The sequence below is a fragment of the Dendropsophus ebraccatus genome, chromosome 1 (genome assembly GCF_027789765.1).
Source record: "Dendropsophus ebraccatus isolate aDenEbr1 chromosome 1, aDenEbr1.pat, whole genome shotgun sequence".
NCBI classification, from domain to species: domain Eukaryota; kingdom Metazoa; phylum Chordata; class Amphibia; order Anura; family Hylidae; genus Dendropsophus; species Dendropsophus ebraccatus.
Genome location: NC_091454.1, coordinates 87321592 through 87338932, shown reverse-complemented (window position 1 = coordinate 87338932; position 17341 = coordinate 87321592). Strand labels below are relative to the sequence as shown.

The 17341-nt window shown below is 38.3% G+C and overlaps 1 protein-coding gene across 7 annotated transcripts in view; it reads right to left on the bottom strand.

Moving 5' to 3' along the window:
- SRGAP1 (SLIT-ROBO Rho GTPase activating protein 1) overlaps nt 1-17341 on the bottom strand; it is a 123026-nt gene that overhangs the window by 30368 nt on the left and 75317 nt on the right. For all 7 annotated transcript variants that reach the window (XM_069974380.1, XM_069974390.1, XM_069974399.1 and 4 more), the window contains 8 exons: nt 15376-15438; nt 11025-11207; nt 10479-10607; nt 6576-6797; nt 5865-5966; nt 2726-2923; nt 2516-2606; nt 1032-1059 (listed from right to left, as the gene is read on the bottom strand). In XM_069974380.1, the coding sequence (XP_069830481.1) occupies nt 1032-1059; nt 2516-2606; nt 2726-2923; nt 5865-5966; nt 6576-6797; nt 10479-10607; nt 11025-11207; nt 15376-15438 (1016 nt within the window). The remainder of the gene's footprint in view (nt 1-1031; nt 1060-2515; nt 2607-2725; nt 2924-5864; nt 5967-6575; nt 6798-10478; nt 10608-11024; nt 11208-15375; nt 15439-17341) is intronic.

Genomic DNA, 17341 nt, shown 5'->3' with positions numbered 1-17341 from the left:
GAACAATCTGTATCCACAAACCTCCATTTCTCAATTTTCATAAAGCTATCTTTAGGATTTAAGACATTGAAATTAATGATATATTACTAATATATAACTGATCAAATTATGATATCCAGCTGTATATATTTCCGGAAGTAAAACTAGCTTTTTAATTATGGTAGCTTTAGAGTGTTGTCTACGAACAGTGTCCCACTGCATTTTGGGCATTTAAAAGGAACCAATCACAACTATAACACATAACACTCTTAACAGCTCCAAATCTTACCATACTTTGTGTGCCATTCACCACGTGGGTATGTAGGAAAAAATTCTTTATTGTGGCGCATGTTGCAGGGGGGAATGGGAAACTAGTCATTTCGGAAGAGCCAGTCCGTAACTATTCACGGCTCTCAGTAGGAATGACTGATAGGTAAGAGGATTTTAATAGGCCTCTTTGCCTGTCAATCATCCCTGCAGAACATGCAGACAGGCAGAGAGTTGTGACTAGTTATGGCCCAGATGATTTGTTCCAGCCTCTCTCACTGCAGCGCATGCTGAAATAAAACAATGTTTCCTCCTATATACCCCTAGGAGAACAGCACACAAAGTATAGTAAGAGAACACTTTAGTAGTTGTTAGGAGCTGCTAACCGTGTTGTATGCATATAGTATTTTCCCTTTAGGATCACCTGGGTATCTTCTCTGAAATATTCACTAACGACACATCATTAACATTATATAAATATGTATACATACATACACACACACACACACACACACACACACACACACACAATTCTGATATAGTTTAAAAGAACCAAACAAATTTCTATCTGGTATACTATAAACTAAATTTTAAATGTAGAAACTAGTGCACTGTACACATTGCCTATGTATATATTATGTGGGGTTATTAACAATTTAATCAATACCAATTGAACAGAAAATATGGACCTATTTACCACTTTTAAACCATTTCTACCAAAACATCAGCATCCTATACCAGAGCCCAAAAATGTAGTTTTGATAGCCACAAAAACAGTAACATACCTTGTAGTCAAGTATTCTGCCCTATAGCCTGAAAGAAAACCAAGAGACATGTTTAGAGAATATTTACTATTTATCCTGGTGCAAAAGATCCTGCTACATGAATGGCGGATTTTTATTTTAATCTTGCACCAATGTAACCAGTCTATAGACAAGCCTCAGAAGTAACCAGTTCTGCGTGCCTGATAAATAATGTACGAGTCGACACTACTGACCTCAAAAGAATTCTCTTTTCTATGGCTGTCAAAAACATGTAATTAATTCCTATGAAACCATGTCTTATATACAGTGAGCTAACCTCTATTACTAACTGATGTAGTTGGAGAATTAGTCAGAGAACACATTACTACATCAGATGATGTCAGGAATTCAATTTTTAGTTAGGTCATACAGTTAAAGGGAGTTTGTGAGCAGATATATGCTGCCCCAGGCATGGGTAGCACAACATTTCAACAAGCTCATTTGTTATGAACAACTATGGTTTACTCTGAAACGTTATGCTCTCTCTAAAACGGTAACCATGGCATCAGGTAAAGTGTCTGGGAAGCTATCTCCTTGGTTTTTCTCCAATTGGCTCATCTTCATTGATAGCGCTCCCTTTTTCTAAACAGAGACACCAATCAATCAAGCCAAGCCACACATTAAGAAGCCAGGAAGACCCCCTCCAGGACACTTCCCCCGATATCCTAACTCCGTTTTAATCTATGTTGTTGTTTTTTTTTTTTTTTTAACAACTAATGAACACAAAAGCAAGTATTGCAAATGTCTATTTTCCCACACATGCAAATACGTTTTAAAGGCTGTTATACACAAAAAGGTTTTCATTCAAACTGTAATCTCCACTAAAAACGTCCACTTCTCAAAAAGAATACAGCCCCTGCCAGATAACTCACTGGTAGTGGCCTATCTCCTGCAGAAGAATGGATCAGACATGGTGAAATCCATCATATCCAATCCTTCATCTGATGTGCAAACATAACACATTTCAGGTTATGAGAGTGCATTTCATCATAGTACAGGTTCTGAAGAGATGGTGTGTGTACCGCACAGTGCTTCTCTTTGGTGTTCTTTGAATCCATGTTTATATATAAATAACAACTTTGAATCCATGTATCGTGCATGCCTCTCTTCCTAGGCCTTACACCAATGGTAACGTAGTGTCAGGTTTATCGAGTATTGCCAGCTAGAAAGCTGCAAGTAGCAAGGAAAACCAGACAAAGTTATTAGTTTAATACAAAAAAAATAAAACCAGAATCTGTGGAACAAGAACAATGCTACACCTGTCCTGGGGTTGTGTGCAATATTACAACTAGGCTCCATTCACTTCAATGGGGCATAGCTGCAATAGCACACACAGACTGGTTTTGAGCAAAGTGGTTTCTGAAAGAAAGCATATATTTTTCTTTTTTTTCTATTTTTGCCCTTGATAACCCCCAGGCATGAAACATATGTACAATATCACAATGTGACTACAGGACCTGGCTTACCTTTTCCTTCCCCAAGAGTCCTCTGAAGCAGGTCATGTTTAGCCTGTAGTTTTGTGATGAGATTGCTTCCTTCTAGATGTTCTCTGAATTTCTACACAGAAAACATTTGGGGTATTTTTTTTAGCTCATACATATACATTTTGAATGAAGATATTCAAAGAAATAAATAAAAGAATCCAAAATACAAATTAATTCTTTTTTTTTTTTTACCATAAAATAGAATTGTTCTGTCTCTTGTTGGTTTGCCCTTCGTTTTGCAATACTCGGCTTACTTAAGTATGTCTCAGATACTGTGGATTTTACGGACTCGGTGGAGCGGCTGTGCTGAAAACATTCTGAAACATCATAGTCTTCTATTGTCACCATATCTTGGATCGTCTGGAGGGTGGCTTCTGTGGTTTTCTTTACCTAAAAAACAAAATCTTATTGCTACTGCGCAGTGCATACAATATATGGAAAGATGACTAGCAGTACAAATAGTAACAGTATATTCAGCAAAGTAAGCTAGTGTTTATGGAATAACCATCTTTACATGTTGAAGAGGAAGATGAAATAAAGTGGCAGCACTGTATGCAAATGAATACAAAGTAGGAGTTGGGGCGGAGACTCCCTGTTATTTAGTCACAGCTGTCTCTAGGCATGATTGACAGCCAAAGAGCATGCTGCGTCACAATTCACTGCCATAGCTTATGCTGGCTTTCACCTACAGAGCAATGATTAAAACCAAATAGCCTTGACTAGATAACAGGGAGACTGCTCTGATGCCTACTTAGCTCTAATTTGCATACGGGTAGTTTTAAAACTTTATATCATATCAACTACCTCTACAAAGACACGGTAGGAGAACTCATCAGCACGCCTCTTATGCTTTGCAAATGGTGAAAAGATGAAAAACGTGTTGACTAGTTCGCTTCAGCAGCAATTTTCTAATGGATATCCATCATTCTAATAATTCCTTTACAAGCAAGTACTTTACAACAGCAGCCCAGTCATATTTACAAGGAATTCAGATTTCCTGTGGCTGACCTCAAGGTACTATCAGAAGATTATAGGCAGCATCTGCTAGGACATCTTTGTATAAATGGAAGGAACTATAGCTTCTAAAAAAGTAAGCTATTTCAATTCTGAAATTGAGGCTTATACAGGTCCCTAATATCACAAGGTTCCAAAGTTGGGTTTCTTAAGTGATTTACCACTAGTTTGTTTCTTACACACAAAAGCATGACACTTGGCCTTCAAAATATCCTTTGACATTCATTAGAGGGTGTGTATGTGTGTGTGTATGTGTATGTGTATATATATATATATATATATATATATATATATATATATATATATATATATATATATATATATATACACACACACACACACACACACACACACACACACACACACACACACGACAAAGCGACTCACTAAAAACTACTAAGATATATATCATTACTGCCAAACAAAAGAATTAGGCTTGGTCTTTCATTTGCTAGATTGACTAAAACAAGTGCAAGGTTAACACCAAATTAACCCCCCCCCCCCTCCCCACCACTACCAAGAACCCACCATTACATAAATTACAGAACACCAATACTTTTATTGTTCTTTGCAAATGAGTCTGAATGTATAACATGTAATAACTAGCAAATTGTCAATTCACTACAGAGAATTAATTATAGACCATTAACTCTATACCCCAGTACAGTTAAGTGCGGAACATTCATTATCTTAAGACGTATCTGAGAAAAGAGGAAAGAAGAATTGCAGTTTTGGGAGTCTAATGTACAACATTCTGGCCGAAAATCGCTTTGTATAATAGCTAATGCAGAAAGGCAAGGGTCCACTTGGGGCCATGCCATACCACTTCTCCCTCTTAGTTATCTTTTTCATTTTATTGATATAGACTCTACTACTCCCTCTCCTAAATTACTTCCTTCTAAAGGAATTCATTTAACTCTATTAGTTTCCCTGAAATGTTTATTAAGACACTGGATACTCTACCAGACATTTCTGAGGTAATCTCCGCTCTAAGGGAGATCTTTCATTGGGAACTTTTGGATGTATTGCGCACCAAAGAAAAATCAACAAAACCATTTATGTCCAAATGGACACAATTTCTAATTCATGATTTTACTATAGAAGAGAGAGACTCTGTCATTAATCAATTTAAGGACACTGATTGGTATTGCATGGCCGCCCAAAAGGGAACTCTGGGAGCACTCCAAATATCTTAAGCTTTTCCCTTTCTCTGTTAAAGACATTTCTGTCCATTCTATTGGTAGCATATTTGAATATCTGACATCTATACCATGTTTTAAGGTGATATTATAAATTACTGTTTTTCTACTTATGTTTTTGGTAAGACTACGTTGTATTGTATATGATAATATATCTTTTAAGGTTATTACAAAGGCTTATTGTATCTGTATGATATTGTAAACATACAATCCTTTGTTGCCTGTGAGCGACTTTCTTTGTGAATATGTAATGAATTTTCAATATGTATGTTCAAATATTACACAAGCCACTAATAAAATTTCGTTTAAAAAAAAAAAAAAAGAAAGGCAAGGGTCAGAAGACAAGAACAGTTTCTTCCTGCATGAACCAAAAAGCAGATAATGGTAGCAACAGTCTGCTGGCCCTCGCTCCGTGTAAAAGCAGACCACTGCTATCTTCTATGGCCTACACCCCCCACCCCCGGGTGCATGTAATAGCACAGACAGCGAGTGGGGAACAAGGAACAAGCAAGCACTATCCTGACAAGTCGGTGCTTACTTGCTCTTAATCTTGGGTTGTGTAATATGGCCCTAACCCATAGTTTTGAAATTATCAGCATGTCACTATTGGGGCAATGGCCATGTGCTAGTCTTTGTTTCTTATCTTATGCCAACTCTAAATCTAATGCTAACCCAACAGCTAATGTGCATCCATATATGTTAAACTGTTGATTCTAATGTGACCCCCCCCCCCCCCCCCAGTTCCTCCTGACCCCTCTCAACCCAGATCTGTCCTTGTTGTTCATCTATATGTCCCTCTATGTTTAGTATGCTGCTGAACACATATGTAGATCTGCTAGTGTGTCTCACGGTGCCTCTTCCCTGCCTCCTATTTACAAAAGATGACAGGGAGTAACCCATCACAAGGAGACAGACTGAGGCTGTATCTTACAGGATCATCAGTAATAATACTATAGTGTACTATAGAAGCCAGAAAAAAATCTTATATTTTTAGATAACTATTTATAAGAACAGTGGGTGCAGTTTGTAGTCTGGTACATGATTCCTCCCCCCCCCCCCCCCCCAGAGTATGTACTGGCCTCCTTTGATGTAAAAATATCATATTAACATGACATTACCTCTTCATTTTCAATTTTCAGCATAGCCAGTCGAGACTGAAGTTGCTGGTACCGGAGTATAAGTTCACTCTGTAATGGCTGCTGAGCACTAACTTGGCAAACCTTCATTTACAAAAGAGATGGGAAAAAAGTAAGCTTTCAAGGCAGAGCAGGACACTGGTGACTTCATAATGATCCTAAAATAATGAACTAGAGGGCTTAGCGGTAGTAGCTCATGGCATTTGTTACACATTTTTTTTACCACAACATCCAGAAGTGGTCGGATGCAGCTACTAAATATTTGACCTTGTGGAGTTTCTCTTATTCTTTCCTTGTCATTTTTAACTAACAGCACAGTATAAAACTGTACACATGTATCAGGGACATTTTTTAACAGTATGTAGCTTGTATGTTAATAATTAGAGATGAGCGAACCTCGAGCATGCTCGAGTCCATCCGAACCCGATCGTGCGGCATTTGATTAGCATTTAACATAGCCCTAAGGCTATGTGGAAAACATGGATATAGTCATTGGCGGTATCCATGTTTTTTCCAGACAACCTTAGAGCTTTATCCAAGTTCAGCAGCCACCCTAATCAAATGACGATCGTTCGGGTTCAGATGGACTCGAACCCGGTTCGCTCATCTCTATTAATAATGTATGTATGCGCCCAAATCTTGAAACTTGCAACCAGTCATAATGAAATCCACCTTTTTTCCTCTTTATATTACCTCATCGCCCAGGTGAGGCTGAAACTCAAATTTCATTGGTGGACAGAACGCTGTTGGATACATCTCCATGAATCTCTGCTTATCATTTCTGGGTTCCAGGTTATCTACTGCATTCTCTATGATATCTAAGCCCTCATGCCGCGATGTTTCCAAGTTGTATTCTGCAGACAGATAGGTTCTCATGGCCCGGTTTAAATTTGCGTGGTAGCCTAGATCACAGCACTAAAAAACAAACAAAACAAAATCTTAACATGTATGTGACGTAAGCCACAACCATCCATAATAAACATATTAAACAGATAGCTAAGACATATTTTATAGCATTATATCTATTACACAGGCATAATTCTTTAGAGCAACAGCACTCAAACTGTGAAAACTAAAACATGTGGAGAATTACAGCCAGAGTGTTATAGTATTATAACAATTTATGGGGAAAAATGTTTTACACAGGGGAAGCAGACGACAAGACTTGGCACCTTGTCTCAATTTTCGTTTCACACATAGTACAGCGCTATTTCTCATTCTCAAGAATGCCAGCTGTTAAAAACATTTCATTTACCCCTGCCAAACTGGCTGATGAGCAGTCAGCACATTCACAAGTGTACAGTCTCCAAAAATAAATGAACAGATTCAGCAGGGGAATGGCTGTTACAGGAACAAAGCAGAAAGTACAGGTAAGAACTGTACGAGGCTACATTTACAGGAGTGTCCAGCAGGGTCCGATTAATGTAAGTGACGTCCGTACTATTCCATTCAGCTAAATCAAGTGGCATCGGCCATAGTTGGAAGTATATGTTGGGGACTACCCCTGACATGTAAGTCTGATCGACACTGCTTAACACAGTGTGAACAAACCTTTGACAAATAATTGGACTGTGCACTTAAAATCAATGACATAGATATCAATCTAGCCCATAGAAAAGAAAGGAAGTATGTCAAATAAAGTAACCGCCCCACCAGACCAAAAGTAATCATAATAATAAGTGCTTAACAAATAAATGTACTCAGCACTAGCACTTTACATCTATATAACTAGGGAGAATAGCATTATTTACAGAATTTAACCTATAGCTGACAGATTTCTTGCACTTGTGTGTCACAGTCTTGGGAACTGTTAATTACCCAGGATGGTCCCATGTGGTGTTATATGTGATTTCAGATGTTGGCCTATGTCATTTGTGATATGTTGCTATTTCAATAAGACATTTATTATTATCATCAATTTTGGTTTGGTATACCTTAAATTACATACTTCTGTTCTTTTCTATGGGCTAGTGTGAACAAACCTACCACCACACAAAAACTGTGTAATGCGTATGGGTCCCTACTTTACCTGTGCATGCCTCCAATGGACCCATGCAAAGATTTATTTTGGCAGATTCCATACGAATCCATCACAAAAGTATTTGTGCTATTTTATATTTTACAGTGGTATCTTGGTTCTCGAACTTAATTGGTTCCGGAAGGCAGTTTGAGAACCGAGCAGTTTGAGAACAGAGCAGTGTCTTCCCATAGGAAATAATATAAATGTGTTTAGTTGGTTCCAGCACCCACCAATAATTATCTACAGTACACATATATTACATTGATATATGTCCAGTGTAATCTCTACAGTACAGTACAGAACAGCACTATATACTGTACAGGACATTACAGAACAGGACTATATACTGTACAGGACATTACAGAGCAGCACTATATACTGTACAGAACATTATAGAACAGCACTATACTGTACAAGACATTATACACAAGAAACATTCAACAAAACCAGCAATTATAGAACAGCAGTCACCAACTCCTCACCCATCCTTTACTGTATAGTCCCCCCATCCCAGCACTGTAACAGATGGGAGATGGTGGTGCACTGCCTGTACTACTACTGTACTGTATATGCACTCCAGCAATCTTATACAGTACAGGATGGGAGATGGTGGTGCACTGACTGTACTACTACTGTACTGTATATGCACTTCAGCAGTCTTATACAGTATAGGATGGGAGATGGTGGTGCACTGCCTGTACTATTACTGTACTGTATATGCACTTCAGCAGTCTTATACAGTACAGTACGGGATGGGAGATGGTGGTGCACTGCCTGTACTATTACTGTACTGTATATGCACTCCATCAGTCTTATACTGTACAGGATGGGAGATGGTGGTGCAATGACTGTACTAATACTGTACTGTATATGCACTCCAGCAATCTTATACAGTATAGGATGGGAGATGGTGGTGCACTGCCTGTACTATTACTGTACTGTATATGCACTCCAGCAGTCTTATACAGTACTGTACTGTATGTGAAGCCTCACCAGTGCTAAACTCACCAGGTACAACCCATCTACGCACGCAAAAATGTTCAAATACTTAGTACTTCAAGACTGGGGGCCCTAAAAAGTGTTTGAGAACCGAGCAAGAGTTTGAGAACCAAAGCAAAGTTTCCTTGAAAATACAGTTTGAGTACCAAGCAGTTTGAAAACCGAGCAGTTTGAGAACCAAGGTACCACTGTATATGTGATGAGGTATTAGTCACTAGAAAAATTGGTTCTTGAGGACAGCACCCTCAGTTGCAAATCTGCTTTAGATTTCAAATTCTGCGCAGTCTTACATTCTGCATGTGTTTAATTGTTGTTACATTTAAAGAAAAAAGAAAAGAAATTAACAAAAAATAGTAATTTGGATAACATAAGATCTGCTGACTGTAGGGGCTTGTGCTCATTGATGGCTGTTGCTATGAACTGCCCGGACGAACTAGCTCCTGACGCAGCTCCGGACGATCTTCCTCGCTCCCCCCCCCCCTTCCGCTCTTACCCGCTTGCTGCCAACACGTGATATTAAAAAAAATCTATAGTAAAACTGCAAAAGACTTCATTAGGCTTTATATAAAGATAACAAACGTCTTTAACGTAACAGTCAATGAAGCTACCTGAAATTGACCTAAGATGTGACATGAGGTTAGGTGGGGGCCTTACCACAAGGTCTGCACAATGGTGACATTTACATATATGATTAGCGTCTACTCTATACAAAGGAAACAGATGTGGTGGGAGAATGTAGTGAAAGAAGTGGTTTACCACATTACATAAAATACACACTAAAAGCACCACTCTGTATGGGGAATAGAAAAAAAAAAAATACCACTAACAACATTCAACCAGTACTAAGCTTCAAATAACATTCATAGTCTCTAATGGGTAGAGCTTGGATATTTCCTACACAATTCAACTTGCAACAGTCAAGTAGGACAGGCACACTATAGTAGTGCTTCTTGTGCAGATGACCAACAAATTAAAAAGGCGAAAACGGAGGATTCATATTTTCATGCAAAAGTGGACTTCCTGCTTCCACCCACAAGCGTTTATTAAAAGCGGCAGATTTATCAGTGTATAAAATATAGACTGGTGTAAACTGCCCACAGCAACCAATCACAGCTCACTTGCTAGGGGCAACTGAGCCAGTTTCACTTCACACCATGTTTGATCTTTCCTAATATGTCTCTGTGCCCAGCTCCATCCTATCTCATATGAGCAGAGGAGGCCTCATAGATAATGTGTAAAAATACTTTTGCTTGGCTGATCGGAGTGTGAAAGTTTGATGAAATTGCAGTCATATGAACAAGCATGGTCAAAAACCATGTGTATAACCTGCTTAATGCTAAAAATGAAGTATGGCTGCCATTCCTGCCATGTGATCACAACACATTTTAAGTATAATCAGTCTACTCCTTGAGGCATGAAAAAGATCAGGGATCTGTAGAAAACCATTCCCATATTATCCACCACATCACCCTTATCCATGTCACAAGGAATTCCAACTAAAGCAATCACTCAGATCGCAACAAGAATGAACTAGCTTACAAAGAAATGCATTTAGATGTAATAAATCAGTTACTTACATCAATTAAATCTGAAAGGTCATGGATGTAATACTTGAATACCGAAGCATTTGTTGCCTCCAGTGTTAATAAATATTCGTTCCGTGCCTTTATGGATTTCAGTTTGTTCTCTGAGTATTTGGCTTGCCGCTAGAGACAGAAATAGTGGTAATTATTATATACAGCACTAACGTTTATAGCATGAAGGCATTAATACACAATAATTATTCAGATTAACAAAGCCTGGTAGAAGCTGCCCAGCAGGTTACAATGAATGGTAGAGGAGTTACTTAGGCTCTATTCACACACTAAACACTGCATACATTGAATGTATGAATCTAAAACTTCTCCAGTTATAAATATATATCAATTAAATGGGTATTTCCATCTCAACTAACAGTTTACTTGAAGGGCTCCTCAAGTTGGATATTTTTGCAAATACATTCATTTAGCAAACTCCTCCTAACATGCCGCTCTTTCCCTCCCATTGTTTACAGCTCATTTTCTGGGTTACAGACCACCACTCCGCTCTAGGTATGTTTGGCTACAATAGTCACACACACCTACCTTTTCTTTCATTTTCTCGATTTTTTTTACCGAGCTCCGTCTTTGGTGCTTATCTTCCAGCCGTAAATGAAATACTGGATCAACAGACCGTCCAATTTGTTTCTCCTCTTGCTTTTCGGCTTCTTTTAGTTTAGATTCTGCATTGATGCTCTCTGCATGATACATGTGGTAAGTCTTCATGACCTACAAAAGAAAAGTAAATTTCATTAACCCTAGAATTGTTTTTTTCACGTTTTTTTCCTTCCACAAACGAGAAACAATGAATCCAGCATGTCAGAAGACTCTAAGCAAACATGAACATAACAGCAAGTTAAAGTATACAAAACAAGCACATGATATTGGCAATAAATGAAAATTGATGGCCGACATATATACAGATGTTATTTGCCAACATTTCTGATCAGAGAGATCATGACAATGTAATAAATCTGGGCTCCAAACTCGTAATAATTACAACTGGAACAACAAATACAATCAACTCCAATTCCTCAGAGAAATTCTGCAGAGTGGAGAACGTAGCAACTAATAATCCAGAGGTTTACTACTCTGCAGTCAATATGATTAATGATACTGCTCTTCTCATCTGTGTCAGCCCACAGCTGGTAGAGGTGCACTCCGTCCAGCAGGTTATTAAAACATCAAGATAGTTGTAAAGAGTAACCCAATTTCTGCCGGATCTGGCTCTAAACCAAGCGTTTAATAATTATAGATACAAATCTATATTTATTATATATAGATAGATTTAAAAAGCAACAAAGGAAATCATCATGTTCTGGAGAAGCAATAGACATTATTTCCTTCCTGCTGGACTGATCTAGGAAAGCACTAGAATAGCAAAAAGATGATGATGATACTAGAAATCATACCCCCCCCCCCCCCCCCCAAAAAAAAAAAAGAAAAAGAAAAAGAAAAAAAGTGTATTATTCTACTATATCAGGTATGTTATTTTTATTTTAAAACATTTACTGCCGCTAGCTTAAAGGAGTTGTCTGGCATAAGCTACCAATCTGTGATGCTGCTGGGGCTGTGGGGGATATAACAGTGCTATATACTTACCTGTCTCACTCACTCACACAGTTGCCAGGCTGCCTGCTCACCACTGCTCTTATCTTTTTCACAACTTCTACAGATGTGCTGTTCCCACAGGAAATGTCCGCTGAGCATAATGCTTAGCACAGTATAGTGCTGTCTATGCTTAGCAGCCATTTCCTGTGGAAACAGTACATCAGTGGAAGTTGTGAAAAAAAGGATCATGGTGGAGAGCGGCAGATAGCGTGAGGCCTGGGAACCGGCTGCGGCAGATCCCTTGCAGCATCGTAAATTTGTAGTTTATGCCAAACAACCCCTTTAATTTCTTATTAATTAAAGTAATTATGATTTAATTTCATATTCAAAGTGGTACTGTCTTTTGTAATACATTTTGACATATTTTTTTTAGACATTCAAAAATTAAAGAGCACAACAGGTCTCAGCCCTGAGATGCACTGCAGTTGTGAGCTATATAGCAAGGGAAAGCAAAACACTAATAAAATAAACACATTTCCGGGCAGCAATGATTCTAACAATTCATAAACATTACTCATCCTTAAAGGAGGAGTCCGGTCACAACTAAAAATCCACTGCAGGCAGGTGGGTGCGGGAACATAATAATGAATGTATACTTAGCTGTCCCCGTGCCCCCCACATCTCCGCTCAGCTGCAAGAATTAATTTTCTCCCTGCTTTACTGACTGGATGAACGGGCATTCCTCAGCCTGGGTTGTGACATTGCAGGAGATAGAACCAAAAGGAGGCAGACAGGGGGTCCAGGAGCAGAAATATAGGGGCACAGGGATGGGTAAGTATAGATTCTTATTATGTTGCCAGACACCACTGCCTGCAGTGGAGATTTAATTGTGGCCTGGAGTACTTCTTTAATATGCTAGATTTTAATGAAATAGGTTCTTTTCATATGCCCCATGTAAAGAGGTTACATCTTAATGCTCACAGTCCACCTGTAAAGCTTCTATGGACTTTTTGAACTGAAGGACAAAAAAAAAAAGGGAAAAGCTTTCAATTTCCCTGCCACATGATTGATTAGAAGATACAAGAAAGCAATCTACAAAGTAAAGTCAACATGGAGAGATCAATACAACGATTGTGAAAATGCGACCACCCCTGCAAACAATTTAATCCATGTATTAATCCAGTATTCACTACCTCTATACACACACACCACTCAATGGCTGCACAATGCTGAGAGTCCATCCAGTTCAGGCTATTGAACGATGTATTTATTAGCCGGTCTTTAGTGCCCACACATGGCAGTATTGGGTGTGAGTTTAGTTACATCAGTTTATATTCCCAGTGGGTGATGCATAAGTAAACAGGCACAGACATCCCAGAAGCTATGACTCCAGGGAGCAACGTTTATTGATTCTTGATAGTCAGAGAGTGAGCACATCCACTGTACCATTATTTATTCTTGGAGAGTATATAGCACATGATCTACTGTATATAAAATAAAACTTTAGTGCATGTGATACCTCAATTCCAACAACTTAGAACTATGCACATAAATGTAACATTTCTTTGCATTTAGGGATATAATTATTCTTGCTACCAAAGCCAACAATTGAGATTACAAGCAGCGACTCATCCCTAAATAATCTCCTGATCAACCACAACAAAGAGCCCTGATCGTTATGTCATGGAGCTTCCTGTAACAATTATTCTTCAGTACTTCATAACGGGAGAAAAACACTTACAAACAATAATAAATCAGAGTCATTTACGCTGAGAACTACCACATCATCCGATTGTCTTAAACTACTATCACAATCAATGACATTATAACCACCATTTAAAGGGGTACTCTTAACCCAACTAACATAGTTATAAGTGTAGGACATATCTAGTTAAATATTTTTGCAAATACATTCACTTAGTAAACTTGCCTCCTTCTCCTGAAATGGTGCTCTTCCTTCCCATAATTGACAGGTTGCTGTCTAGGTTACAGACCACTACTCTGCTCTAAAAGCAGTGGTCTGACTGGTGTATATAAAGCGATATAAAGTAAATATGTAAAGTATATCTATATATACACACCAGTCAGACCACTGTTTTTAGAGCAGAGTGGTGGTCTGTAACCTAGACAACAAGATGTCAACAATGGGAGGGAAAGAGCGGCATATCAGGAGAAGAAGGCAAGTTTGACAAATTAAAGGAGAAGTTCAGCAAAAAATATTAAAAGTATTGTATTGCGGCCCCCGCCCCACACACACAAACTCCCAGAGCTGTGCAGGCTGTGACTGCTGGAGAGGATGATGGCAGGGGGACACTGAGGAACACAGTACACTGGAGGGACACTGAGCATCCCTCTGCCATCATCCGCTCCAGCAGCCACAGCCCGCACAGCTCTGGGAGTCGGGTTAATGACATCACTTAATGCAGTAGTAAGTGCAGGGAAAAAAACACTTTATGTGCATTTCCCGTAATAAGTCTATATTGGTAATCTGTATAACTTTTGGGAGGCAATACAATACTTTAATAAGAAATGTTGCCAGACTTCTCCTTTAATTTATTTGCAAAAATATATAATGGACTAGCCCTACAAGATTAAGTATATTTATTGTAATGAAAATACTCATTTAACTCTTATTAGAACCAGACTATTGCTGGGTAGCTACAACTGTGTAACAAGTACATGATATCACTGCTGAATAACACCACATTCTCAATGTCTACAATGGAAATTTACTTTGATCACTTCTCTGCATAGAACGAAACTGGAAATTACATTTGTGGAATGCAACCAAATGCATCTTTTTTTTTTTTCATATGACAAACAGTCTGTGGGTAACACAAGGATTGAAAAGGAATGTGATTTACAAATGCAGAGGCACCAGCTGGCGTACAGTCAGAAATAGCTACACAAATACACGGATTAAAAATATTAGCATGGTTTTATATACTAGTAGACAATGCACAATAAAGAGTCTTTTTTATTTTATTGAAGAAAGCCACAGTTCTATCATTGGCCCTCCTGCTTGCCAAGAGTCACATTTTCATATGGAGGTCATTTACCTGTGTGATTTGGTCAATAAGGATTGCACTAGGGAAGTATGGTCATTTTTCTTAGGCATGTATAACACAGTCATATAATGGCCTTGTAATGGGAGACACACAGGCTGGTAATGGAGACAGACAGAAAAGACATTTGACATTCTGTTGAAGTCCTGTTAACAATATATTAGGTGACCTATGATATTGTATGTTTATCTCCAAATGAGATATACATAGCTGTTTTAGTCTCAGAAGTAAAAAGCAATGAGACACAGAGCTAATAAGATCCTTGTGAGCTTGGTGCTTACCGTGTACAGTTCATTAAGGACTTTCATTAGATCTTCATGAAGCTGGAACGCAATTTCTTTGCTCTGTAATGTAATAAAGACAGTATAGTAAATTCCATGGGTAATCCCTTGTGTGGTTTTATAGCTTTTATAACCATAACAGCCTATTAAAAACAATACATACTACAATAGTTATATAAAAATAAATTGCACCTGATGCAATTAATTTTCTTCAAAATAACTGGGAGTCCAAACAATGGGTAAAGAATGGTTTATAATAATACAAACCCAGATGTGCAGTAATATCCACATATAAGAACATTACCACAGTAGTGATATGGTCAGAAACCTCTCGAGAATTACCCAGATATAGATGTACCGTGACACGTTATTGTTTGAAATACAATCTGTGTAGTCTTCAAAAAAATTAAATGTTGGCGCCACATGTTTGTGCATTTCCTTTTGTCACCTACAATCCAGTCTGTCATCCTACAGGCCCTAATACATCCTTTTAGCAGGTTAAAGAAACCTCATTTGGCCCCATTTCTCTCTGTATAAAAGAGGATGTGCAGCCAACAATTGATAAAAAGTGAAGGACCTCATGAACAATCCAGCAATCGGTCATTTTGGAGGCCCTGTCCGCACGATAATAGAGCCATTTGATAGGCTTCCTAAATGAACGCTGGAGATCAACCCTTGTTTTCCTGTTGAGCAGTCTAAAGGGGCTCTAACTCCATACCTCAACTGTAGGACAGACACTAGTCTACTGTACATGAGAGTAAAGTCATTTTGCCACCCAGCAAATTAGTGTTCTGCAAAGTTTCCTATGAATAGGTCATAAAACAGTATTGTAGGTTCCTGTTTGCGGTTCTTAATTTCCCTCAGGCACATATGAGACAGGAATCAAAGTGCAGATTTCAGGTGGCTTTTTTGTGACGGATTTGTTCTTTGGTTGGTCTGTCAATGTTGTCGCCATAAATGACAATACCCTAGGTTAAAATAACCCATCAATCTCTGTTGTGATCTGTGACTTGGTCCAGGCTTTAATTGATTGGATGATAAGATAAACCTGTGAGAAATAGACCCATTTGAATATTTATTAATGACCGTTGTATACCCATTGGAACTAATGTATCTTATTTAATTGATGGGATGCAGACGTGCCACTTAAGACTTCTCTACCAGAACCAGACAATGAACGAAAAAAAATTCAACTAGGCAGATCGACTTTTTAACACATATTGGTGGTGAGTTGGCAACGTTAATGCTCATTTGTATCACAAAACTGTGTAAGCATAAAGTAAACAGAGCCCAGGTTATTCAATTTCAAAGTGTCTCTGAGGGGTTAAAAAAATGAATCAAGTGCACAAAAATAAACCCCAATATAAATCTAAAGACTCTGCAAAAAGCACAAGATACAGAATGAAAGGAAAAGCAGTGGGCACATTTTTTGATTCTAGGTCATTCTAAAGAAACTAATAGTATTAATATGGCTGTGTATTTACAGGATTTGTCACAGGAAGTAAACATTTTGCTAGAGTGACACTGTGCTCAGCAGAAATGTTGCTTGTCCTCGCTGCAATTTTTTCCACAGCTCAAGATCCAGGGCTACATCATCAGGCTAAAATGGAGGAACAATGGGAAATATGTTACATGTGCTTATCAACCAAATGTTTGCTTTTACAGTCTACAATAAATCCTTATAAGCTCCCCATGCGTGGCTAACTATGTGCCAGGTATCATAAAGGTCCCTCAGAGGGTTTCTAAATAAGAGGTAAGCATTAATTTTTATCCTTTTATACACTACAGAAGCAACTCTGTATATTAATTATTAGAAAGAGGCTCCGCCAATTACCATCCTGATACAAAAGCAATGTCTTATTTAAAGGTAAAATGAAACCTAAATTTAAAAAACTTCTAAAGTATGAAATTGAGACTGCTGGAGATCCAACTTTTCCCATCCCTGCCAATCAGCAAACTAATGTAG